General features: G+C 46.8%; 1 protein-coding gene across 1 annotated transcript in view; it reads left to right on the forward strand.

Annotated features, from left to right (window-relative positions):
- The first annotated feature begins 23 nt into the window (after positions 1 to 23).
- LOC103566501 (LINE-1 retrotransposable element ORF2 protein) overlaps positions 24 to 25,307 on the forward strand; it is a 37,282-nt gene continuing 11,998 nt past the window's right edge. The window contains 9 exon segments of the mRNA XM_070628139.1: positions 24 to 3,428; positions 3,430 to 4,330; positions 4,332 to 5,725; positions 10,333 to 10,522; positions 11,559 to 11,751; positions 16,793 to 16,864; positions 18,505 to 18,612; positions 21,314 to 21,370; positions 21,562 to 21,602. Of these exon segments, the coding sequence (XP_070484240.1) occupies positions 2,401 to 3,428; positions 3,430 to 4,330; positions 4,332 to 5,725; positions 10,333 to 10,522; positions 11,559 to 11,751; positions 16,793 to 16,864; positions 18,505 to 18,612; positions 21,314 to 21,370; positions 21,562 to 21,602 (3,984 nt within the window). The 5' untranslated portion in view covers positions 24 to 2,400.

Raw genomic sequence — 25,307 nt, forward strand, 5'->3', positions numbered from 1 at the left:
AAGGTCCTGCACCCGCCGACAGGGAAAGACTCTGCTCGTCATTAGCAGAGAGGCCTCGCCCAGCATTCAGAACAAGGGGAAGCTCCCAGGGAGCGGATTCCCTGGCAGGGCACCAGCCTGAAGCCGCTGCCAGGCCCACGGTCTCAGGCTGTGCACAGACAGTGCAGGAGGTGCCCAGACTTCCCGTGGACGTGCTTGGGGACTCGGTGGAGCTCCGTCACCCGGCTCCACGGCCCAGGGGGAATCTCCAGGGTCCCGCACCCACCAGCAGGGAAAGCCTCTGCTCGCCATTAGTGGGGAGGCCCCTCCCAGCATACGGAACACCAGGAGACTCCCAGGGAGCTGATTCCCCCCATTTGGAACACCAGGAAGCTCCCAAAGAGCAAAATTCCCGGCAAGGCAGTAGTCCACCAGCCGCCGCCAGGCCCACGGACTCTGGCTATCAGACGAAGCAAGGGGCTCCCAGAGATTCCATGAGAGTGGTGTGGGGCTGAGTGGAGCTCCAGTGGAATGGGTACGTGGCCCCGGGAGAACTCCAGGTTCCCACAGGAGCCTCAGCGAAAGCCTCTGCGCAGCACTAGTGGAGAGGTCCCGACCAGCAATCACAAGGCTGGAAGGCCCTGGGGCAAAAGTAGCACAGCTAGGTGAGCTAACGACAGACTGCAGAAGATACTCATAGCTCTGCTGGGACCTATAGTGGACAAGTGTGATCTTGTGGGCTCTGACAGTGACAAAGCTGCGATTATAGGTGATCCTGCTCCTGGCTGCTGGGAAAGTCCATAACACCGCTGCAGACCCCAAGGAGGGAGCGTGTCTAGGTGGGCTGCAACAGTAGGCACCAGCAGCCTGAGGCCCCCTTGCAATTGCCCCCACAACTGACGAGGGACCCCACAGGGCCACTGTGACTACAAGGAGAGGCCCAGATCCAGTCAGTAACAGCTGACAGGGTTCCTGGTTGGTGCAGTCTAAAGAGCTTCTCCCCCCCACACACCAGTTGCAACAAGTGGAAGCAGCGACTAAACTCTATCTCTATGCAGAGGCACAAATCCATGCCATAAAGCAGTATGAAAAAATATATTAACTCTTCAGAACAGAAGGAAAATGATAAGCACCCAGTAAACAGTCCCAAAGACAATGAAATCTATAACCTAAATGAAGATGATTTCAAAACAGCCATGATTAAAAAACTCAACAACTTAGAATTCAGATAGACAACTCAATGAGTTCAGGAGCTATGTCACAAAAGAGCTTGATGCTATAAAGAAGAACCAATTAGAAATACTGGAGATGAAGAACACAATGGAGGAGATTAAGAAAAATCTGGACTCTCTGAACAGTGGGGTCGATAATATGGAGGGCAGAATTAGCAATTTGGAGGATAGGAATACAGAAATGCTGCAGGCAGAGGAGGAGAGAGAACTAAGACTAAAAAGAAACAAACAAACTCTCCGAGAATTATCCAACTCAATTAGGAGATGCAACATAAGGGTTATAGGTATACCACAGGGAGAAGAGAAGGAGAAGGGGGCAGAAGGCCTGTTCAAAGAAATAATGGCTGAGAACTTTCCAAACTTGGGAAGAGAGATGGAACTTCATGTGACAGAAGCCAATAGATCTCCAAACTTTATTAATGCAAGAAGACCAGCCACAAGGCATATAGTAATGAAGCTGGCTAAAGTCAACAACAAAGAGAAAATACTAAGGGCAGCCAGGCAGAAGAAAATAGCTTACAAAGGAAACCCCATAAGGCTATCAGCAGATTTCTCAGGAGATACTGTACAGGCTAGAAGAGATTGGAATGAAATATTCAAAACTCTGAAGCACAAAAACCTGCAGCCAAGAATACTCTACCTAGCGAAAATATCCTTCAAATACGATGGAGAAATAAAACCTTTCCCAGATAAACAAAAGTTAAGGGAGTTCATTGCCACAAAACCTCCTCTTCAAGAAATGCTCAAGAAGAACCTCATACCTGAAAAATCAAAAAAAGGAAAGGGGTTACAAAATCCAGAACAAAGGAGATAAGCAGAAGGACAATAACACAAAGTAGCAGCACTCCATCAGGAAGGTTAGCAAAAGTTAAATAAAACATTAAAGATAAACGGAACGGAGACACCAAGAATAAATATAACCTAGTCATTTTAACCACAAACTCACAACACAAAAAAGAAGAGAAAAAAAATCTGACAATAACAACCTAGAAGGGAAAGAGAAAAGGGGTGGAACGTTTTAATTTAAGGAAATAAGAGGCTATCAGAAAAAGGGCTATCTCATCTACAAGATGTGTTATACAAACCATCTGCTAACCACTAAACAAATAACAAGAATAAAGGCACAAATTACAAATAAGAAGAAAGCCAATACAGAAATTTACCTACTTGAATTAGGAATCCAAAAAACATGGAAAGAGAAACAAAGGAAATGCAAAAGAACCGGAAAACAAGTAATAAAATGGCAGCAGTAGGCCCCCACGTATCAATAATCACTCTAAATGTAAATGGATTGAACTCTCCAATCAAAAGACGCAGAGTGGCAGGATGGATCAAAGAACAAGATCCAACAAAATGCTGCCTCCAGGAAACACACCTCAGCCCCAAAGACAAACACAGACTCTGAGTGAAGGGATGGAAGACAGTACTCCCAGCTAATAATGAACAAAAGAAAGTAGGTGTTGCCATACTTATATCAGACAAAGTAGACTTCAAAGCAAAACAGATAAAGAAAGACAAAGAGGGGCAGTATATAATGATGAAAGGGACACTCCACCAAAATGACATAACACTTATAAATATATGAGCACCCAACACAGGAGCACTGAAATTTGTAAAGGAACTATTACTAAAAGGAGACATCAACAACAATACAATAATAGTAGGGGACCTCAACACCCCGTTAACACCAATGGATAGATCATCCAGAGAGAAAATCAACAAGGAAATTATAGAATTAAATGAAAAATTAGACCAGATGGACTTAATAGATATATATAGAACTCTTCATCCAAAAACAGCAGGTTACACATTCTTCTCAAGCGCGCATGGAACATTCTCAAGGATAGACCATACCTTGGGAAACAAAGAAAGCATCAATAAGTTCAAGAGGGTTGAAATAATATCGAGCATCTCTTCGGATCATAATGCTATGAAACTAGAAATCAACTACAAGAATAAAGCTGGGAAAGGGGCAAAAATGTGGAGACTAAACAACATGCTACTGAACAAACAATGGATTATTGAAGAAATTAAAGAAGAAATCAAATATTATCTGGAGACATATGAAAATGAAAACACACCATACTAACTTATTTGGGACGCAGCAAAGGAAGTCCTAAGAGGGAAATTCATTGCAATACAGGCTCACCTCAATAAGCAAGAAAAATCTTACATAAACAGCCTCAAACGACACCTAACAGAATTAGAAAAGAAAAACAGAGCCCAAAGTCAGTAGAAGGAGGGAAATGATAAAAATTAGAGCAGAAGTAAACGATATTGAAACAAAAAAGACAGTAGAAAGGATCAATGAAACAAAGAGTTGGTTCTTTGAAAAATTTAACAAAATCGATAAACCCTTAGCCAGACTCACTAAGAAAAAAAGAGAGAAGTCTCAAATAAATAAAATTAGAAATGAGAGAGGAGAAATCACAACAGATACCAAAGAAATACAAAGGATCATAAGAGAATACTATGAAAAACTATATGCCAACAAATTGAACAACCTAGAAGAAATGGGTAAATTCCTAGACTCATACAACCTCCCCAAACTGAATCAGGAAGAAATAGAGAATCTGAATAGACCAATCGCAACTAAAGAAATAGAAACAGTAATAAAAAACCACCCCAAAAATAAGAGTCCAGGACCAGTCCGCTTCTCTGGAGAGTTCTACCAAACATTCAAAGAAGATTTAATACCTGTCCTTCTCAAACTGTTCCAGAAAATAGAGGAAGATGGAGCACTCCCTAATACATTTTATGAAGCCAACATCACCCTGATCCCCCAACCTGACAAGGACAACACAAAGGAGGAAAACTACAGGCCAATATCACTGATGAACGTAGATGCAAAAGTCCTCAACAAAATTTTGACAAACTGAATACAGCAATACATCAAAAAGATTATACACCATGATCAAGTGGGATTTATACCAGGGACACAGGGATGGCTCAACATCCGCAAGTCAATCAACGTGATTCACTACATTAGCAAAATGAGAAACAAAAACCACATGATCATCTCAATAGATGCAGAGAAAGCATTCGACAAGATCCAACATCCATTTATGATGAAAACCCTCAATAAAATACGTATAGAAGGAAAGTATCTCAACATAATAAAAGGCCATATAGGACAAACCCACAGCCAACATCATACTCAACGGACAAAACCTGAAACCCATCCCTCTCAGAACAGGAACAAGACAAGGGTGCCCACTTTCACCACTCTTATTCAGCATAGTACTGGAGGTGTTGGCCAGAGGAATTCAGCAGGAAAAAGAAATAAAAGGAATCCAAATAGGCAATGAAGAAGTAAAACTCTCGCTGTTTGCAGACAACATGATCTTATATATAGAAAACCCCAAAGAATCCATAGAAAAACTATTAGAAACAATCAACAGCTACAGCAAAGTTGCAGGGTATAAAATCAATTTGCATAAATCAGTAGCATTTCTATACACTAACAATGAACTAACAGAAAAAGATCTCAAGAACTCAATCTCATTGACGATCGCAACAAAAGGAATAAAATACCTTGGGATAAATTTAACCAAAGAAGTGAAAGATCTATACAATGAAAACTACAAGAATTTCTTGAAAGAAATCAATGATGACATAAAGAAATGGAAGGACATTCCATGCACATGGATTGGAAGAATAAACATGGTTAAAATGTCCATACTACTTAAAGCAATCTACAGATTCAACGCCATCCCAATCAGAATCCCAAGGACATTCTTTACAGAAATTGAACAAAGAATCCTAAAATTCATGTGGGGCAACAAAAGACCCCGAATTGCTAAAGCAATCCTGAGAAAGAAGAACAAAGCTGGAGGCATCACAATCCCTGACTTCAAAACATACTGCAAAGCTACAGTAATCAGAACAGCATGGTACTGGTACAAAAGCAGGTGCACAGGTCAATGGAACAGAATTGAAAGCCCAGAAATAAAACCACACATCTATGGACAGCTAATCTTTGACAAAGGAGCTGAGGACCTACAATGGAGAAAAGAAAGTCTGTTCAACAAGTGGTGCTGGGAAAACTGGACAGCCACATGTAAAGGAATGAAAATCGACCATTCTTTTTCACCATTCACTAAAATAAACTCAAAATGGATCAAAGACCTAAAGATTAGGCCTGAAACAATAAGTCTTCTAGAAGAGAATATAGGCAGTACACTCCTTGACATCAGCTTCAAAAGAACCTTTTTGGACACCATAACCCCTCAGATGAGGGAAACAATAGAAAGAATAAACAAATGGGACTTTATCAGACTAAAGAGCTTCTTGAAGGCAAGGGAAAACAGGATTGAAACAAAAAAACAGCCCACTTATTGGGAAAAAATATTTACAAGTTATTTATCTGACAAAGGGTTAATCTCCATAATATATAAAGAACTCACACAACTCAACAACAAAAAATCAAACAACCCAACCACAAAATGGGCAGGGGACATGAACAGACATTTCTCCAAAGAAGATATATGGATGGCCAAGAGACACATGAAAAGGTGCTCATCATCACTAATCATCAGGGAAATGCAAATCAAAACTACACTAAGATATCACCTTACACCTGTTAGACTGGCAAAAATATCCAAAACCAACAATGACAAATGTTAGAGAGGCTGTGGAGAAAAAGGAACCCTCATACACTGTTGGTGGGAATGCAAACTGGTGCAGCCACTATGGAAAACAGTATGGAGAATCCTCAAAAAGTTAAAAATAAAAATACCATATGACCCAGCCATCCCACTACTGGGTATTTATCCTAAGAAACTGAAGTCAGCAATTCCAAAAGTCCCATGCACCCCTATGTTCATCGCAGCATTATTCACAATAGCCAAGACGTGGAACCAACCTAAGTGCCCAGCAACTGATGATTGGATAAAGAAGATATGGTATATATATATATATATATATATATATATATATATATATATATACAATGGAATACTACTCAGCCATAAAAAAGGACAAAGTCGTCCCATTTGCAACAACATGGATAGACCTTGAGGGTATTATATTGAGTGAAATAAGCCAGACAGAGAAAGATAAACTGTATATGACTCCACTCATAGGTGGTAGTTAACATATAGACAAAGAGAACTGATTGGTGGTTACCAGGGGAAAGGGGGGGTGGGGGGAGAGCACTAGGGGTGAAGTGGTGTACCTACAACATGACTAATAATGATGTACAACTGTAATTTCACAAGGTTGTTAGCTATCATAATCTTAATAAAAATAAATAAATAAAAATAAGAAAAAAGATTTGTATCAAAAGGATAAAAAGCCAAGAATAGTCCAGATGCTCCTAAAGCAATAAATTACCCAAGAGGTAGGAGTGGGTGTTGGGATGGCAAGGTGCTTACTCTAATCTAGAATTATTATAGAACTGAATTAAGACATGATGATTTGGGCAAGGAATAGGGAAATGGACTATTATAATAAAGAGCCCTAAAATATCCCACATGTATATAAAACATTTATTTATGACAGAGCTGGCTTTAAAGTTAGAAATGATAGATTTTTCAATAAGCGATGTTGGGACAATTGGTTATCTATATGGGAAAAAGTTAAAATTGGACACCTATCCCATACTATGTAAAAGGCAAAACTGTAATATTTTTAGAGTTTATGTGTAGAAAAAGAATATATTTATGTCCTAATGAACACTTAAACCAGTCACAAAAAAACATAAACCTTTTTTGGAAAATTGATAAATAGGACTATGTTAAACTTAAGAACTTTATCCTAAGGTGAGAAAAGGGGAAACTGTGAACAGGGAGATGACATTTGCAACATACATAACCAACAAAAAACTAGTATGGAGAACATGTAATAAAAGAAAAACTCGACCTGATAGAAAACTCAACAGAGCACTTTAGCAGTCCTCCTCTGAGAGGAGAGACAGCAGTGATGCGTCTGAGGCAGGAGTTCAGCCTCATCAGCCACCAAGGAAACTGTGCGGCTGCTGTGCGCCATCACTTTCCTCCTGCAGGGCAGCGGGGGTCTAGCTCTCCTAATCAGCACTAGGATGTTAAGCAACTCGGGCTCTTACGTGCCCTCCTGGGAATGCTTGTTACACTTGGAAAGCAGTGTGTGCCAGAACATGCAGTTTCCACTCTTGTTTTGAACCCTAAAGAAACTTGCCTTACGTGTTGTCAGGAGATGTGCAAGAAGGCTCAAAGCAGCACAGTTTCCAAGAGCAAAGATCTGAAAGCAGTCCAAACACCCATCAATAAATAGGCTGTGGTACCATCATACAGTGGGGTGCCATGTCACAGTGGAAATTAATACTGTACAACAGCCTGGCTGAATCTTAGGTTCTAAGTTCTTAATATTTTTTCTTTATTCTTTTTAATTATTACACAGTAAAATTGACCTTTTGGGGAAGATGTACAATATTAGGAATTTTAACATGTCTAAATTCATGTCACCACCTCAATCAAGATACAGAACAGTTCTGTGACCCTATTAAACTCCCCTATGTGAGCATCCCTTTATAGTTACAACTCCCCAACCCTGCACCCCTGACAGCCACACATCTGTTCCCCATCTCTCTAGTTTTGCCTTTCAAGAATGTCATGTAAAGGGAATCACATAGTATGTAATCTTTTGAGACTGGCTTCTTTCACTCAGCATAATGCCTTTGAGATTCACCCAAGTTGTGTGCATCAATAGTTCTTTTTATTGCTGAATAGTGTTCCATTGTGCGAGTGTACCACAGTTTGTTTATCTGTTCACTCAGTCGCTGAAGGACGTTTGGGTTGTTTTCACTTTGCAGTGATCATGAATACTGCTGTTCTAAACCTGTGTGTCCAGATTTTTGTTTGAACACGTGCAGAAGTTGTTGGGTCATACGGTATATGTATGTTTAAGAAAATGTCAAACTGTTGTTTTCCAGAATGGCTGTATCATTTGCATTCCCACCAGCAATATGTGAGAATTCCGGTTGCTCTGCATCTTCATCAGCACTTAGTATTATCAGTATTTTTTATTTTAGCCATTCTAATAAGCTTATAGTGGTATGGCATTGTGGTTTTAATTTGTATTTTCCGGATGGCTAATAATGTTAAACAACTTTTCTTGTGCTTATTTGCCATCCATATATCCTCTTGGGGAAGCGTCTCTTTAAATCTTTTGCCTGTTTTTTAATTGGATTATTTGGATTTTTACTGTTGAGTTTTAAGGGTTATTAAATATTCTGTATACAAGTTCTTTGTTGGATATGTGATTTACAAATATGTTTTTCCCAGTGTGTAGCTTCTCTTTTTATTCTCCTAACAGTATCATTCACAGAGCAAAAGTTTTCATTTTGATCAAGTCCAATTCATAAACTTTTCTTTCTTTCTTTTTTTTTTTTTGAGGAAGATTAGCCCTGAGCTAACTGCTGCCAATTCTCCTCTTTTCACTGAGGAAGAGTGGCCCTGAGCTAACATCCGTGCCCATCTTCCTCTACTTTCTATGTGGGACGCCTACCACAGCATGGCGTGCCAAGCGGTGCCGGGTCCACACCCGGGATCCGAACCTGCAAACCCCGGGCCGCTGAAGCAGAATGTGCAAAGTTAACCGCTGTGCCCCCAGGCCGCCCCCATAAACTTTTCTTTTGTGGATAGTGTTTTGCTGTTAAGTCTAAGAACTCTGCCTAATCCCAGGTCACAAAGATTGTCTCCTGTGTCTCCTTCTAAAGGTTTATAGTTTTACATTTACATTCAGATCTATGGCCCAGCATCCAGTAAGGTGTGAAGTTCAGGTCGACTTTCATCTTTCTGCGTGTATGTGTCCAGTCGTTTCAGCATCATTTGTTGAATACTTTCTCCATAGAATTGCTTTTACATCTTTGTCAAAAATCAGTTGGCCAGGTAGTGTGATTCCTCCAACTTTATTCTTGTTCAGAATTTAGAATTATCTTGTCTATATCTACAGGAATATCTCCTGGGATTTTTATTGGAATTGCATGAAATCTATAGGCCAATTTAGGGAGAATTGGTATCTTTACTATGCTGAGTCTGTAAACACAATATGTCTCTCCATTTGTTTAGATCTTTGATTTTTCTCATCAGCATTTTATAGTTTTCAGCATGTAGATCATATCCATGTTTAATTAGATTTATATGTAAGTATTTCATATTTTTGGAGCTATTGTAGGTTTTTTTTTTTGGTTTACAGTTGTACATTGCTAGTATATAGAAATACAATTGATTTTTGTTTTTGACATGTATTCTGCAACCTTGCTAAACTTAGTTATTAGTTCTAGGATTTTTTTTTATTTTTGTAGATTCCTCAGAATTTTCTGTCAATCATGTTGCCTGAAAATAGGGATAGTCTTATTTTTTCCTTTGTAATCTAGATACTTTTTATTTCTTTTTCTTGCCTAAATGCCTTGACTAGAGCCTCCAGTACAAAGTCAAATTGAAGTGGTGACAGCAGACATCCTTGTCTTCTTCCTGATTCTGGGGGCAACATCCAGTTGCTAACCATTGAGTATGATGTTAGCTGTGGGTTTTTTGTAGATATCCTTCGTCAGATTGAAGAAGTTCCCTTCTATTTCTAGTTTGCTGAGAGTTTTTATCATTAATGGATGTTGGGTTTTGTCAGATGCTTTTTCTGAATTGATGATGACCACATTCTTTTTCATTTTTCGATTCTTAATATGATGTATTACATTGATTTATTTCCACATTTTTGAATAGGGAAAAAGAAAACACTTTTTATAAGAATGCGTATAGTATGATTAAAGAAAAGGAAAGTTCAAAAGCGTGCAAAACTGTCTATATTGCTTAGATATGCAATATATGTGGTTCAACTATAAGGAACCGCAAAGAACTGATAGAGGCACTATTCAGGAGAATAGGAACTTCTGAAGTGGGAGCAGAAGGCGGCTCCTGGAGAAGCCACCGCAGCCCTCCAGTGATTGGTGGTGTCTAATTTCTCTTAGCTGGTGCTTTCCCAAGACCCCATATACTTCATCAGTATTCTATTGTATCTACTTATCAGTCGTGTGTGTGTGTATTAAATGCTTTTAAATTGAGGGTCTTGGGTGGTTGACCTGCCAGATAGTATTGTGTGCAGTCTTCATTCCTGTGAGACTATGCTGACCACCACCTCTTGTCAGGAATCTCCAGAATCTGCTGATCCTGACCGCCGTTAAGGCGGACCACACACGGGTCATGGAATACATAAGCCACCTGGACAACTGCGATGCCCCAGCCATTGCCAGCATTGCTGTCAGCAGTGCCCTGTACGAGGAGGCGTTTGTCATCTTCCGCAAGTTTGACATGAATGCCTCAGCAATCTGGGTGAGGGTGAGCTGCTGAGTACTGTTGGCTTAGACCCTAGCTTCCTTTGCCGCATTGTGTCCTCGTCACCACCGAGGGCCTCAGAGCCTCTGGTTGTCCCATGCGTCTCTCAGAGTCTTGTGTTCCTCTCTGCTCCTCACCAGTGACCCGCCTTCACAGCGTGTTGGCTCCTTCCGTCTGCTGTTACCCAGCCTTCCCCCAGCACTCTCCTAGACTCGAGTACCTGACGTGAAGTCATGTGGTCAGCCCTGATGACCGAGGTATCTGATTCTCAGAGGCTCTCACCCATGACGATTGTTCCCACCCTTCACCCCCACGCTACTTCAGCTCCCCAGAGCAATCCTGCCAGCCCCCACACCTACCTTCAGCCTCAACCAAGAGCTCTTCATTAATCCTCATCTCTTTCCTCCCAGTCTGCGGCCTTTTCTGGTTTTATTTCTAAGGCAGTTGTAAACTGTGGGACATATCTCTTTAACTGCTCTCTTACCAGTATTCATTACATCCTTGCCTCTTCCCTTACCATTTTTCTGTATCTGCCATGAAACCTCCAACCCAGAATCCTCTCTTTTCGATTCCCACATGGGCTGTGGCCTTGCTCTGAGACCAGAATATAAGGTGGGTGGCTGCTGCACCCCGGCCCTCCAGGCTGCCCTGCAAGCCTGTTTCTGCCTGATGAGCTATCTCATTCCCCACAGCAGCTCCTCTGAACCTTTTTACAGCCTTTATGCCCCTTTGTACTGTCTCACCTCCCAAGACCAGGACACAACTCTGGTGTCCTGCCGCTGGCCCAAAAAGCTTAGCCTGACTGTCTCCATTTCTTTATGCCTCTTCATTGGAGTGTCTCTTCTCCATCTGGCATCCCCCTCCCTGTACAAACCACTCTCATTCTTTCCCTCCATTCACTCATCTGAGAAATACTTAACCACCAATTGCATTGAACTGAATTGAAATGGTCATGCAACTTTAGGCAGAACAGAAATCCGTCTGCTCCCTGGGAGCTGACTGAGTGTTGTGGAGACTGAGAGCCTCTTGTAACCCCTAGGTCCTGATCGAGCACATGGGAAATCTAGACCGAGCATACGAGTTTGCAGAGAGATGCAATGCGCCTGCTGTGTGGAGTCAGCTGGCCCGTGCCCAGCTCCAGAAAGACTTGGTGAAGGAAGCCATCGACTCCTACATCAGAGCTGATGACCCTTCCTCTTACCTGGAGGTCGCTGAGGCAGCCAGTAGGAGCAGTAAGTGAACCTCTTCTCTACGGGGTGCTGCCTCTCACTGGCGTGAAGCCTGGAGAAGCAGGAGTATGGCCCTTGCAGCAATCCACATGTATTATGCATCCAGAGATGTTGGGGAGGCACTGAGTGAAAGTTTCCTAAAAGAGTCTGAGATGAATATTATTCTGTTAATGACACTGGCTCTTTAGTTGACCGTTACCCACTTTTACAGGACTCGACAGTTTAAGCACAATGGATATCACTGTTGTAATAACTTTGAGGTGAGAGACTTGGACTCAGAGTCTCTTTGGGCCTTCCCAGTTGCTTGTGGCACCAGCGTTTCCGGTGGCTGGAGTAAGCATCCATCTCCTGGGGAGGTCTTTGGTTGGTCACATGGAGGATCCCATCCCCAGGGCAGCTCCCGTGTGGTTCTGTCCCCTCCCCTTCTCCCACCTGGACAGGGCTCTGCTTGGCAGGCCAAGTCCAAGACCTTCGAGACCTTACCTGGAGCCCGAGCCCTCAGCGAGGCAGAGCGGGAGAATAGATGTCTTGGCTGAGGACAGAAGGGGAGGAGTTGAGTCCCCTATCTGAACCTAGCAGCTCTGGGTTAACCTAGTTTTGTTTTCTGTCTTTAGACAGTTGGGAAGATTTGGTTAAATTCCTGCAGATGGCCAGGAAAAAGGGCCGTGAATCTTATATAGAGACTGGACTTCTTTTTGCCCTGGCTAAAACCAGCCATCTCTCTGAGCTAGAAGATTGTATTAATGGACCCAGTGATGCCCACATCCAGCAGATAGGCAGTGCCCCCAGGGACTGTGACTGCTGCAGGCAGGTGCAGGGATTGCTCCCTAGAGTGGTGCAGATCTGTGATGGCTGGAAACAAGCCATGCAGTGAATAAGTCCCTTGTTACTGTCGTTGGTCTGGAAGTTAAGGCCCCTAGCTGTCCACATCAGAATGATTTTCCTAGAAAAGAAGGCTTCAGGACTAGTGCAGTGTTCTAGCTGTTACCACTGGAACAAAGTGAACTGAGTGACGTGGCTGGCCAGATTGAAGAGAGAGGTTGAAAATTAATAGCTTTCCCATATGGCAGCAGTTATCAGATAACATAATGGAAGAAAATTCCTTTTTAAATAGGAACAAAACCAAAATGTTAAATAAACTTTAGCAAAAAAAACATTGAGTAAAGATCTAAATAGTTGTAAAGTCTGCTGTTTCCAGGGATAAAATTTTAGCCCTGGGAAAAGTGATGGAGAGAGACTAGGGATAATGGAGTGCACTGTAAGTGCAGGAAGCACAGGTGCGCCTTTCTGGGGAGATGCACGTGCATCGTTGAAATAAAGAGCATGCAAGTGCACTTTGGATTTTTTATGTCAAAATAAATTCCAACAAATTGTTGGAAATTAGGTTAGAGTTTTGAAAGAGGTTAAAAGTCTGTCATGTAATTTTGTAACCAAAATTAAATTCCAGAAGAAAGAATTAAAGGTAAAAGTTTGGTTTTTTATTAATAAAAATTTTTAAGTATTTATCTTTGTGTGAGGAAGGAATTTTTAAGCATATATATAGCGATGGAAGAAAGCATAAAGAAAATATCAGTTGATCTAATGCATAAAAATTTTAAACGTATGTATATTCCTAATCATGGACCTTGTAAGTCTAGATATAAAAATTCATCCCAGGAAAGTAGAAAAGGTCCTGATAGCTTTACATAGAAATATTTAATCATTGCAGCATGATTTATGCTAATAAAAATTGGAAAACAGTGTCTGGCAGAAGGGAATAATTAAACAGCATTCATTGATGGAATATAATACAGCCATTGCAAGCATTTAGAGCCTCGTTTGTGATAGAAAAATCTTTGAAAGTAAGCTCCAGCAGAGTGAAAACCTGCATGTACAATATAATAAACACACCAGCCTGGAAAAACACCCAAGATGGGGACAGTGAACAACTCTGAGATATGGAATTGGGCAGTATTGTAATATTATTTTCCTTCTACTTGCCCGTGTTTGCCAAATTCTTTTTTATTAAATCAACGACCATAACTTTTACAGTTACTTTTGTAACCAGCAAATTAATAAAAACGTTAGAAAACAAAACCTTGCCCAAAATCTCCCTCTAAATTTGTACCAGGATTCTCCTGGCTGGAGAGTCTGTTAAGTAGGATTGTCAGAGGGACTGCCCTGGGTCACAGAGAAGTTAAATCTCACCTGGCGACTGGCCAGACTGGGGAGCACACATGGCTTGTCTTGTTCTTCGCCTCTTTGTTCGTGGTGGCCCCAAGGTCAGGCATGCTTCCTGCCTTCCTCAGTTCTCCAAGGCAGTCAGTACACACCAGCCAGATCCAGCCCACTGCCTGTTTTGTATGTTTCCCATAGTCTGGCTTCTGCTGACTGCATCTCTGTGATACCATTTAACTCGTTTTCCCTGCATTTCCCTGTATTGCCAGTAGCAAGGGTCTTAGATAATCATACCCTTTGATGCAGTACTTCATTTATTGATCCATTCAACAAACTTTGATTAAGCATCTTCCATGTGGCGGGGTAGGGGCTTTGGGTGCACCTGTCAAATTTCTGCCCTTGTGGATCTTAAGATCCATTCAAGAAATGCATGGTATGTTAAATTGTAACTGGAAAGGAGAAAAGTGCAGCAGGGAGGGTGTGGGCAGTGTTAGGGCAGGTGGTGGGTGTGAAAGTAGGTGGTGCTTTTCTAGACAGGGTGGCTGGGAAGGTGTCCCAGAAGTGAGTGCTGAAGTCTGCATCCCTCTGGGGGAGGAGCCCTGAGAGCAGAGAGAACAGCCAGTGCCAGGGCCCTGTGAGAGAGTATTTGAGTGTGCTGCAGGAGCAGTGCGGAGGTGGCCAGACAGCTGAAGCAGAGTGATCAAATTCCATAGGGCCTGGAGTTCAAGCCAAAGAGGGCACGGGTCGGGAGAGGCGGTTATTGGCATCACTTGTTAGGACTTGGGGGCCATCAGCAGGACTCTGGCTTCCTCTCTGGGTGAGACTGGAGGATTCTGAGCAGGGGAGGGATGTCATCTGATCTAGGTGTTAACAGAACCCCTCTGGCTGCTATGCTGAAAACAGACTGAAGGACGGAGGCAGAAGCAGTGAGAGCAGACAAGAGTTGATGATAGCTCAGAGAGAACAGTCAAGGTGAGTGGCAGAGAGCTTCTGATGAGTTTGGTGGCATTACCAGGGTTGCTGGTGGAGTGCTTGCGAGAAGAGGGAGCGAGGCGACTACATGCTTTGGAGCATGAGACAGGCCTGGACTAGGCAGATGGGCTTGTGCTTCCTATCGTGGGGAGTAGAGTGTAAGGCTTGCCCTGGGGGGAGTCAGGACTCACATTAGGACAAGTTTGATCTCTACTCAACATCCGAGGGGGTCTGCCCAGCTGGATATAATAGTCAGGTTTCCGAGGAGAATTCTGAACTAGAGCCGTAAATGCAGCAGCCTTCAGTGTGCAGGTGACGCTCACAGGGTAAGAGTGTGTGGGGAGGGGACCTGAAGCCTGGGACCAGGGTACCCCATAGCTCAGGGTCAGGGAGAAGTAGAGATGCAAAGTAGCCAGGAAAGTGGGAGAAAAGCAGGGGGCAGAGGAGGGCTTTCCAGGGACCCAGTAGGCATCTGTCAGGGAGAGTGATGGGGAAGCCAGACGCCGCACATTGCGAACTGGAGACTTGGCAGTGATGACCCTGCTGGGGAGCTTGCAAGAGCCTGATGCGGCGTGTTCCAGAGAAGACAAGAAGAGACTGGGGACAGCTTTTAGGACACAAGGGCACCTCTTCTGAGAAATGTTGATCTAAAGGAAACGGTAGAAACAGCATGGTAGCCGATAGCTGAGCTGAGATCAGAGTGAGAGTGGTTTGTTTTGGTTTGGAGCTGGGAAAAATAACAGCAGCTCCTTAAGCTTATGAGAGTAATTTAGTACAGAGGGCGAAATCACTGCAGGGGCTTGAAGATGCTGACCTGGAACAGGGAAGGGGGCTGGGATCACATGTACCAGTAGGGCTGGCCTTGGTGGCTGGGTGAGGACCATAGACACAGTGAGGGGCAGGCACGTCTCGGTGCGTGTCGAGGGCTCTTCTGGTTGTGTCTGTTTCCTCAGGAGATCGGAAGCCCGGTCCTCAACTCGAGCCATTGGAGATTGGAGGAGAGGAGGAGAGGAAATGGTTGACAAGGAGACAGTACCTGGCTGAGGGAGTAGGGTTGCTAGTGTTGTGAGCTCCTCTGGGTTTAGTATCAAGGTCAGGGGAGACCAGTGGCAGTTCGGGGTTCAGCTGTCTCTGTTTAGCTCCTCAGTCCCAGGTGTGGAGTCAACAGAAAAGTAATCTAAGCAAGACTGGGGTTTGGCTGAGCGAGTACTGCCAAGTACAGCTGAGGAAGTTTCCAAGGAGTGCCACCAGGAGGAGCGTAGGCCAGGCACAGATGGGCATGGTGGGGCAGGGGTTGGGGTGCTGGAAAGGAGGGGAGGTGGCAGGCAGAGAGTGGGTTCTTGTGCCTGAGTTCGCAGAGGTGGCAGCTCTCTAACAGTGACTGGCTGTTGTCATGAGGGACACAAGGTCTTCAGAGCAGAGGAGGTCAAAGAAAGCTAAAGCCCTCAGGGAATGAGACAGGTCTGTGGCTGGCAGCAAGAATGAGGGCTGGCAGGCGATGCCCGGCATGAGATTCCCCAGTGTTTAGTGAGGAGGAAGGACGCAGTCTGGAAGCACAGGAGCGCTGCTCTGCACCTGGCCCATGGGGTGCAGGTGTGAGAGGTGACCGCCGGTGCATGCAGGAGCAGGCAAATGGAGAGCGGGTCTGAGGACACGCTTCATCCTCCAGGAGCTCTGTGGTGGCCCAGGCTGCTGTGTGATCAGAAAGATGCTCACATCCTTTGAAAACAGAAAATATCCCTGCTACTTAGAAACTTCTAACGAGCTCTGAGGAATCTTCCCATTTAAGACTGTCTCTGCAGAGCTACCTGACTGTTCCTAGGTTGGAGACCGCTGTTACAAGGAGGGAATGTACAAGGCTGCCCAGCTGCTCTACAGCAGTGTTTCTAACTTTGCCCACCTGGCTTCCAACCAGGTCCACCTCGGGAAGTATCAGGCAGCGGTGGACAGCAGCGCCAAGGCCAAGAGCACGTGGACGTGGAAGGAGGTAAGCTCGGAGAGTCTCCAGGAGAGCGCCAGTCTGCCAAGCTTTCCCTCCTCCTTCCTTCTGTGCTCTGCACCCTGGTCCCAAGTGGGAGGCATCTGGATGGCTGCCTCGTCCAGGCAGGGTTCTGAGTCCTCTGGGATGGCTCAGAGAACCCTGTAAGCTAGTGTTTGTGGTTGAAGCAAAGACCCACAGAACCCCATGTTGGACCAATCAGCTCCCAGAAGTTGTCTTAATAGCATGGAATTATCAGCATCATAAATAGTGTCATAACTTAAAATATTTTAATGAATCATATCACTTTATTAGCATAATCAGTGTCAACTGACATTGCTGGTCTTTTGTGGTGAATTGGTAGGGCAAGTCGTCTTGAAGCTCTCTGATAGAAACATCAGTGAGTGGGAAAAAGTTTGTAAAGAGATGTGCAAAAGATTTAGCTTCAGTGAATCTCTGAAGCATTGTTTAATAAAAGATTAGAAAACGTCCACTATCAAGGCCTTCATTAAATGGTGTATATATTGTGACTCTCCCCTGCTGTTCAGAGTGAATCAGCAGTTACGGGAGAGGATATTCCCAGTATTCTGTGAGAAGCAGGGTGTAAGCAGCATGTCCGGTGTAATTCCATTCTGTGTGTGACTGTAAGAGAGAGCTGGCATGTGCTGGGGTGTACATCGCACAGAGTAGTGAGCAAAGGTCATGTTTCAAGGTCACGACTGGTTATCTGTGGGTTGTGTGACTGTTTTTGTTTCCCTGCGTTTTTTGCCTTGCCTACCATGCAAACACGTGCTGTGTGTAGAAGGTGGGGAAACTGCGCAAGAACCCGGCTCTGCATTGAGGGAGGGGTTATCTGTGGTCAGCCCTCAAAAGAAGTGCAGTTCAAGGGCCCCTCCTGAGTCCTTTCTGCACAGGGGGTTTGTCACTTTTTTTTTTTTTTAAGGAAGATTAGCCCTGAGCTAACTACTGCCAGTCCTCCTCTTTTTGCTGAGAAAGCCTGGCCCTGAGCTAACATCCGTGCCCATCTTCCTCTATTTTATATGTGGGACGCCTACCATAGCATGGCGTGCCGAGCGGTGCTGGGTCCACACCCAGGATCCGAACCGGCAAACCCCGGGCTGCCAAGAAGCAGAACGTGCAAACTTAACCCCTGCGCCACCGGGCCCGCCCCCGTCACTTCTTAACACTTATCGTTAAGTGTGTGTGCTGCACAGTGCCTGAAACAAAAGCACAGTTTAGAAAAAGTTATTAAAGTAAGCTCCTCCTGTGTAGACAGCCCTCAGGTGACATATGCTCTCATGACCCTTATCCTTGAGCTTTGTTAAACCTTTTTCAAACCACAAACCTGAAATTCCAGCATCACTTTCTTGTCACCTAAACAAACCTCCACATCTCAGGGTTTGGAAGTAATGCCTGAGCTCTCTTCTCTCCATGGTCTCAAACTCATACACCCCCTTGGCCTGCCGGTTAGAAATGTTCTATTTTTTCTCCTAGTCTCATGCAGCTCACCTTACAATTATCTACTTGTTCAGAATCAAACTTCAAAAGCCCCACTTGCTGGTATTTCTATATTTGCAGTTGCATCCCCAGTAGCCAGCTACAGTCGTGCTGTACCCTGTCTCGGGGACACTCACACTTGCCTCCCCTAGGTGTGCTTTGCCTGTGTGAATGGGCAGGAGTTCTGCCTTGCACAACTGTGTGGTCTTCACATCGTTGTTCATGCAGACGAGCTGGAGGAACTGATACACTATTACCAGGTAACTAGTCTCTGGCCAGAGATGATTTCCACTGGCAGTAGAGATAAACGCTGTAAATAAAGGAGCACTTGTTCTGTTAGTGTTACAGCCACAAATAAGCATTGTCTGTATGGGAAAATCCTTTCATGTGCTAGACAGCCTGTCTATAAAATAAATCAGATTGGTGTGTTAGATATCCGGGACCTCGTGCTGGCTGGTATTTGTGTTTTTAAAAGCACTCTCCCTCCTCTTGTGTCCTTGGACCTTCAGAAGCCCAGGCCATGGCTTGCACATGGAGACAAGCCTTGGATAACTTACTGAGAATACCAGGCCACTCATGGCCAGGTGACTGCCCACACCCTAGTTCCTCAGAGCATGTGGCCCACAGAGAGTGTGAGTGTGGAACGCCTTAGAGACAGGGGACATGTAGGAGTCCAGGAGAGGGAACTCCAGGGAGACCTTTAGAAGGGTGTTGGTGTTGTAGTTATGCTTTGCTGTCAAGTGGTTGACAGACAGACATCAGTGTGGTGAGGGCCTGGGCATATGCGCATGGGAGTCTTGAGCTATGTGGTCAGACCAGGTAGGGTCCGTCAGGGCAGACTGAAGATTTGGCTTTGCTCAGCCATGTTACTGTCCCCTTGGAACTCAAGCCCCAGCCCCTCACTGAGGGGACAATAGCCTGGAGGGAGCTTAGCCACAGGGCTCGAGGGACCTGGGAGCCTGTGAAAGTGCGTGCATGCCACCAACGTCCAAAATGTCAGGCTAGGCTTAGTGACTTTCCAGTGACATGTACTTTACATGCTTGTTGTAAAGCAAAGAAAGTAATAAAGCAGTCTGGAGGCTGACAAATAGAAGACTTCATTTGTTCAGCAAATGTTTGAGCACCCTCTGTTTGCTTGGCAGAGTCTAGACAATGTATCAGTGAACAAAACAGAAAAAACCCTATTCAGTTGAGTTTACATTCAGTAAAGTTGACAGGCAGCAAACATGTTTGAAGGTGATGAGTTATGGGGGAAATGGAGCAGCTCTAGGGACCAGGTGTTCCTGGGTGGAACTTCACAACGGGGCTGTCATGGTAGCGCTAAGGGAGAGGATGACATCAAGCAGAGACCTGAAGAAATCGAGGGGCCTGATCATGGGGATATTTGAGGTAAAGGTCAGCGGGCAGGGCAGAGTCTGGAGGCAGGAACGTGCCAAGTATTCGAGGAAGGGCCCTCAAGGCGGAGAGAGGAGTCAGGGGCACAGGCCCTCATGAAGGACTCAGGCTGTACTCATGGTAGGACCTGAGGGTGAGGGGGCCATTCTGGCTTGCATGCTGAGAACAGACTCTTTCAGGGGTGAGCAGACGGAGGAGCAGGTGGAAGCCAAGAGAGCAGCCAGCGTGGGGTGATGTGGGGTGAGACGTGGTCGGGTTTGTGGGGGCGGTTGAATGTGCAGCCAACTTCATATGCTAGTGTTTTGGGTGTGGAGTGAGAGAAAAGTCAAGGATGACTCCATTTATTTTTGGCTTGAACAACTAGAAATAGAGAGTTATCATCAGTGGACATGGGGAGAGGAGAGGTAGAGACTGAGTGACAGGAAGAGCAGGAATTAAGTTTTGGTTGTAGTAAGTTTGAGCTGCCAATTGGATGTTCAGGTAAAGGTGTCAGGCAGGCAGTGAGAAATAGGGGCTGGTGTTCAGTGCAGAAACCCAGCTAGAGAAATAAAATGGGAACCGTTGACATATATAGATGGTATATAAAGACACGAGGCTGGATGGGATCCCCCGGGGGTGAGTGTAGATATAGAAGCGGCCACAACCTGAGCCCTGGGCCCCCTGACATGAGTTACAGTAAAGAAGGGAAGAAACCCCAGAGAGTGTGATGTCTGAGCAACCACTGGACAGATGTCCCCAGGAGAGGGGAGTGGTTAGCCAAGTGGAGTCCTGGTGCTGGGCGGGTGACAGGAGAAGAACTGAGGGTGGAGGACACTGATGACCATGAGTCCTGGGGACCAGGCAGCCTGACCGGGTGGGCTTGCGAGAACAGGGAAAGGAATGGGAACTGCTGTTTCGAGGAGCTGGTAGGGGTCATGGGGTCAAGAAAAGGCATTTTAGGACAGGAGAATTAGCAGGAAGTTTGCTGAAGGCAAGCTGTAGAAAGGGACGTTGATGCCGAGAGAGAACAGGGGGACCACCGTGGGTGGAAAGCGGTGGGACCTAGAGCTCCAGGCTGTGGCGGGTTCCAAGCAGGAGCACAGACCTGTTCCTATAGACAGAACGTGGGCGCAGATGCTGGCAGGTGGTAGACATGGCATTTTCTTCTAATGACTTCCATTTTCTCAGTGAAGCAGGAGCAAGGTTATCTACTGAGAGTGAAGACAGGGAGTGAAGAGGGTGTGAAACAGTGCTCCAGGGGTGACCCTCAAGGCTTGTGGTCATTAATATGAAGGGAGTCAGTCAGACTCAGGATTTAGGCATGCTGGGCAGGCTGTAACCAGAGTGCACCACCAGGAGGGAGTTGGGGCTAGTGGCTGTCGCACGCCTTCCCTCTCTTTGGAATGGGCTTTGCTGTAAGGAGGCTGTGGTCGGGTGTGTTTGCCCCTACCCCAAGCTTGGCTGTTGGTCTGTCAGGATTGGGGCTACTTTGAGGAGCTGATCTCCCTCCTGGAGGCAGACTGGGGCCTGGAGCGGGCCCACATGGGCATGTTCACAGAGCTGGCCATCCTCTACCCTAAATTCAAGCCGCAGAAGATGCCGGAGCACCTGGAGCTCTTCTGGTCCCGTGTCAACATCGCAAAGGTAATCCGGCCCTCCTCAAGGTTCTGCCTGCCTTGTGCACACGTGGCACAAGCTTGACCCTCGGCCGTGGCCATCTTGCCGGGTGCTGAGAGCTGTGGAGCAGGCGCACCTCTGGGCACAGCTGGTGTTCCTCTGTGACAAGTGTGAGGAGTATGACAACGCCATGCTCACCATGATCAATCACCCTACAGATGCCTGGAGAGAAGGGCAGTTCAAGGACATCATTGCCAAGGTAAGAGTGCTCACGCAGCGCTGGCTCCTGCCACCTCTGCCAGGCCTGTCCTGGGGCGGGTGTGATGAGCTCTCATGTGTGCACCCCGGGGCCAGTTTGCTTTCCTCCTGTGTGATGTTTGCCATCCTCTGTGCAGGTGGTGGTGATTCCGTCTGCACAAAGGGAACTGACGCTTAGGAAGGGTAGTGACTGGCCCAAGGTGCCACAGCGAGGCTGCAGGCAGGATGGGGACAGTGTGGCACTGCGGCCCCGGCTGCCCCTCCTGCCCCTATGGCCTCCCAGGACCACACTCTCCCAGCTCACTCCCCGCTGGGTCCTTCACAGCCGACCCTTGGTGTTTGCTCTTCCTTCTGCCGTTGGCTCAGGGCACCCAACCCCAGACCCTGTCTGCCACCATCCTGTTGTGTTGTTTCATGTTTTTCATCATATGGAATATTTTTCCTTAGTGTCTCTTCCCTCAAAACTGCCAGCTCCAGAGGAGCACAGGCGCCTCACAGAGGGGCAGTGAACACCCTCCAGGTGGAGGCATGATCTCAGCCCTCCTGGCCCTTGGGTCCCCACCCTTCCCAGGAGGTGCCACCTCCTGTAGTCTACCTGGACTAGACCAGGATCCCAAGCTGTTCCACCAGCTGCCAGAAGCTATTGGAAGGTGTCAGGCCTGAGTGTGAGCACCAAGCAGGCCTCTGCTGTTTTCTTTCTGGTCTCTGAGTGGGCCCGCCCTCCAGACCTGTCCTCTTTTGAGCTCTGTGCAGGTGGTAGAAGGTAAGGGGATGCAGCTCTCGGCCCTCAGTCTCTGGGCCTCTTGCACTGAATGTCCTTGTTTTGTCCCAGTGGCCTTGCATAAATAATTTGCCCACAGGTCTCTCCTGTCTGCCGTCTGTCAGTGAAAGGTAGCATTCTGACTGTGTCTGTCCTGCCACTCCCACGGTGGAGGTGTGGGCTCCCCTCTGCCTGGGTTAGGGACCGCAAACTGTTGCCTGTCCTGTGCCTTCTGTTCCACATACAGCTGCAGGGGGCAGGTGTGGGTGACAGGTAGGAGGGCACCCAGCCAGGTCTCAGCATCTGCCTTCACTGGGAGCTGTTAGACAAAACAGTCAGCCCGGAGGTCACGCACATCCGCATTGTTAAGTGTGGTGGTGTGTGAAGTCAGTGACCGTCTGACAGGACGTCCTGGCATGAGTGGGGTCTGCAGGTTGCTGGTAGAAGGGTGGGCAGATCACATGTTCCTGTGCCCTTGCGCATGCGAAAAACATGCTGGAGAACCCATGTTTGATTAATTCTTGGTGTGCTTTTTTCACATTTAACTTTTTTGATATCAGAGTGCATCTTAGAGTTGATGGCATGCCATGGTTGAGGTGGCAGTGTTTTCTGCTTCTTAGCAGTGTCAGGGCATCATTGTCGTCCCAGCAGCTGATGTATCCCATTACCTGAGTGTGGTCCACCTTGATGGCATTCAGGCTCAGTGGACTCCTGAGGAGAGGTGGAGGTCAGCGTGGCGTCTTGGGTCTGATGACACACACTCTCAGATGAGACTGTCGTGTGGGACCGCAGTGTTAGTGCAGCTGACAGCCAGGTCTTGTTTTGGTTTGACAGAGGATGCCATGGGGGAGACACCCTCTTGTCAGCTCATACATGGAGGAGAGGCAGGGTGGAGGACACTAGCTATTGTGGTGGCCCAGCAGAGGGGACATTGTCTCCACTCTGGGACACAAAGGAGGGCTTTGGAATCGCCTGGCAACAAGGCTGGGCAGTAGAGGGCCGGACAGAGGCCTTGCTGACACAGACCAGGGTTGCATCTCGGCTCAGCCATTTGCTGTCTCTGTCACTCTGGGCTGGTGTCATCACTGTGACCCTCAGTTATCCCACCCATCAAATGGACAATGTTTCCTGCCTGCCAAGTGATTGACGGCAGGTGCCTGGCGTACTATCAGTGCTTCTCACAGGTTGTGCAGTATGTTTCAAGAGCTAGAACACTCTTGCTGATCACCCTAGAGCTCATGACAGAATCTCTGAGCCTTGGTTTGCTTTTCTGCAAAACAGAGATAATGCCCTGTCCCCAGGCCCAGGGCTCCATGGAAATGAGGTGCACAATGTACGCACCATGGGCTTGGGAGTGGCCATCCTTACCAGCTGTGCAGGTGGGCAAGGCCTTGCTGGTGCTTCTGTCCTGGCACGTCGCTGCAGAGGGGCTGCTGCGCAGACATCAGTGCCCCAACAGGAGCAGTGGATGCTCCAGAGGGCCATGAAACCGCTTCATCCTGAGGGCACCAGGTGCCCTCGAGGTCAGCAGCTCAGCTCAACACAACATGTGTCCGTGTTGGGCCAGCTCTTATCCAGCCCTGCAGTCACTGCAGCACTGAGAAGGGAGCATGGCAAGTCAAGCTCTATCTTGAGCTGTCCACCGAGAGGGACACGGGGCAATCTGGCCATGCTTTAGTGAAGGCTGCACAGACTGGCTCAGAAGGCTGGGGAAGCACATGGTCTTGCCTACCCTAGTGGGGAGCCGGCTGACAACCACCTCTGCCAGTTCTCCTGCCATGCAGAGGGGCGGGGCCTCCCTGGGGCTCACTGCCCCCCCAGTGGAGAGCCTCAGCGAGAAGGGCTTGCCCTTTCACACTATGCTGTCTCGTCCCGTAGTCCTCCTACAAGTGCTGTTAGCACAAGGCCTGCCACTGGGGCAGAGGAGGCAGCTCTCTATGGAAGGTGAACGCCAGCCCCACTGCCCATGCCCCTGGACCCCACCTTATGTGCCAGCAGGCCCTGCTGCTTGTTAGCTGTCTAGTGTGGCTGGAGACCCTGATCTGGCCTCATACTGCTGAGTCTGAAGCCCAGCCTGGAAGAACGACAGGTTCCAGAGCTCCAATGCAAGCACGCCCGGTGGGGAGGGTCACTGCTCTCCTCTACATCCACAGTGGTGGGCGCTAGGGACCCCGTGGCTAATCTAGGTCGGAATCTGTGGTGACAGTGAGTGCTCTGGTCTGAGAGGGGCACGTCCGAGTCAGAGTGGAGAGGAGGGTAAAGCTGTCAGTAACTAGTGAGAGTACAGTACCAGCCGAGGCTGTGGACAGTCCCCTTTCTTCACCTTTCCGTCTGCAGACGTCACTCAGCCCCACATTCCTGGTGGCTCATCTGAAGCCAGCATGGCTGGAGGGCTCCCACTGCACCCAGCCCCTCCCCCCCAGCATGGCTCTAGTGTTGCAGTGCCCTTTACACACCCCTGGACCTCTGCATGTTCCCCCAGACACGTTCATCACCGCCAACCTGGCACGTGTCCTTCTGGAGGGCAGGAACCGCCTTGCTCTCCTCCAAATGCCAGGCCCTGCAGTCAGCACGCCTGGGAGGACAGCCTTCCCATGAGCACAGGGTCACCCCAGAGCAGCTCAGCCCTCCCCTGCTGACCAGGGCTGCCCATCTGAGCACCACGGCATCTTGCCAGGGAGCAGTGGGGACGTGATGTGACGTGTTAATAGATTAGCTTATGGCTCAGACTGAGCTTCCTGAGGAGGGTTAGGGGAATCTTGCTTGGATAAAACTGTGTTTTGGTATTGGGTGTATTCTGGCTCGTTCCTCCTCATTCATTCTCTCAGCAGACACTGGCTGAGCATCAAGCCCATGTCAGATCCTCGGGTGAGGCAGGAAACAAAGACCTGCCTCTTAGGTCTTCGGTGGCAAGTGCTGAGGAAAAGGACGTCTTGCAGGGACGGG

The sequence above is a fragment of the Equus przewalskii genome, chromosome 7 (genome assembly GCF_037783145.1).
Source record: "Equus przewalskii isolate Varuska chromosome 7, EquPr2, whole genome shotgun sequence".
Taxonomy (NCBI): domain Eukaryota; kingdom Metazoa; phylum Chordata; class Mammalia; order Perissodactyla; family Equidae; genus Equus; species Equus przewalskii.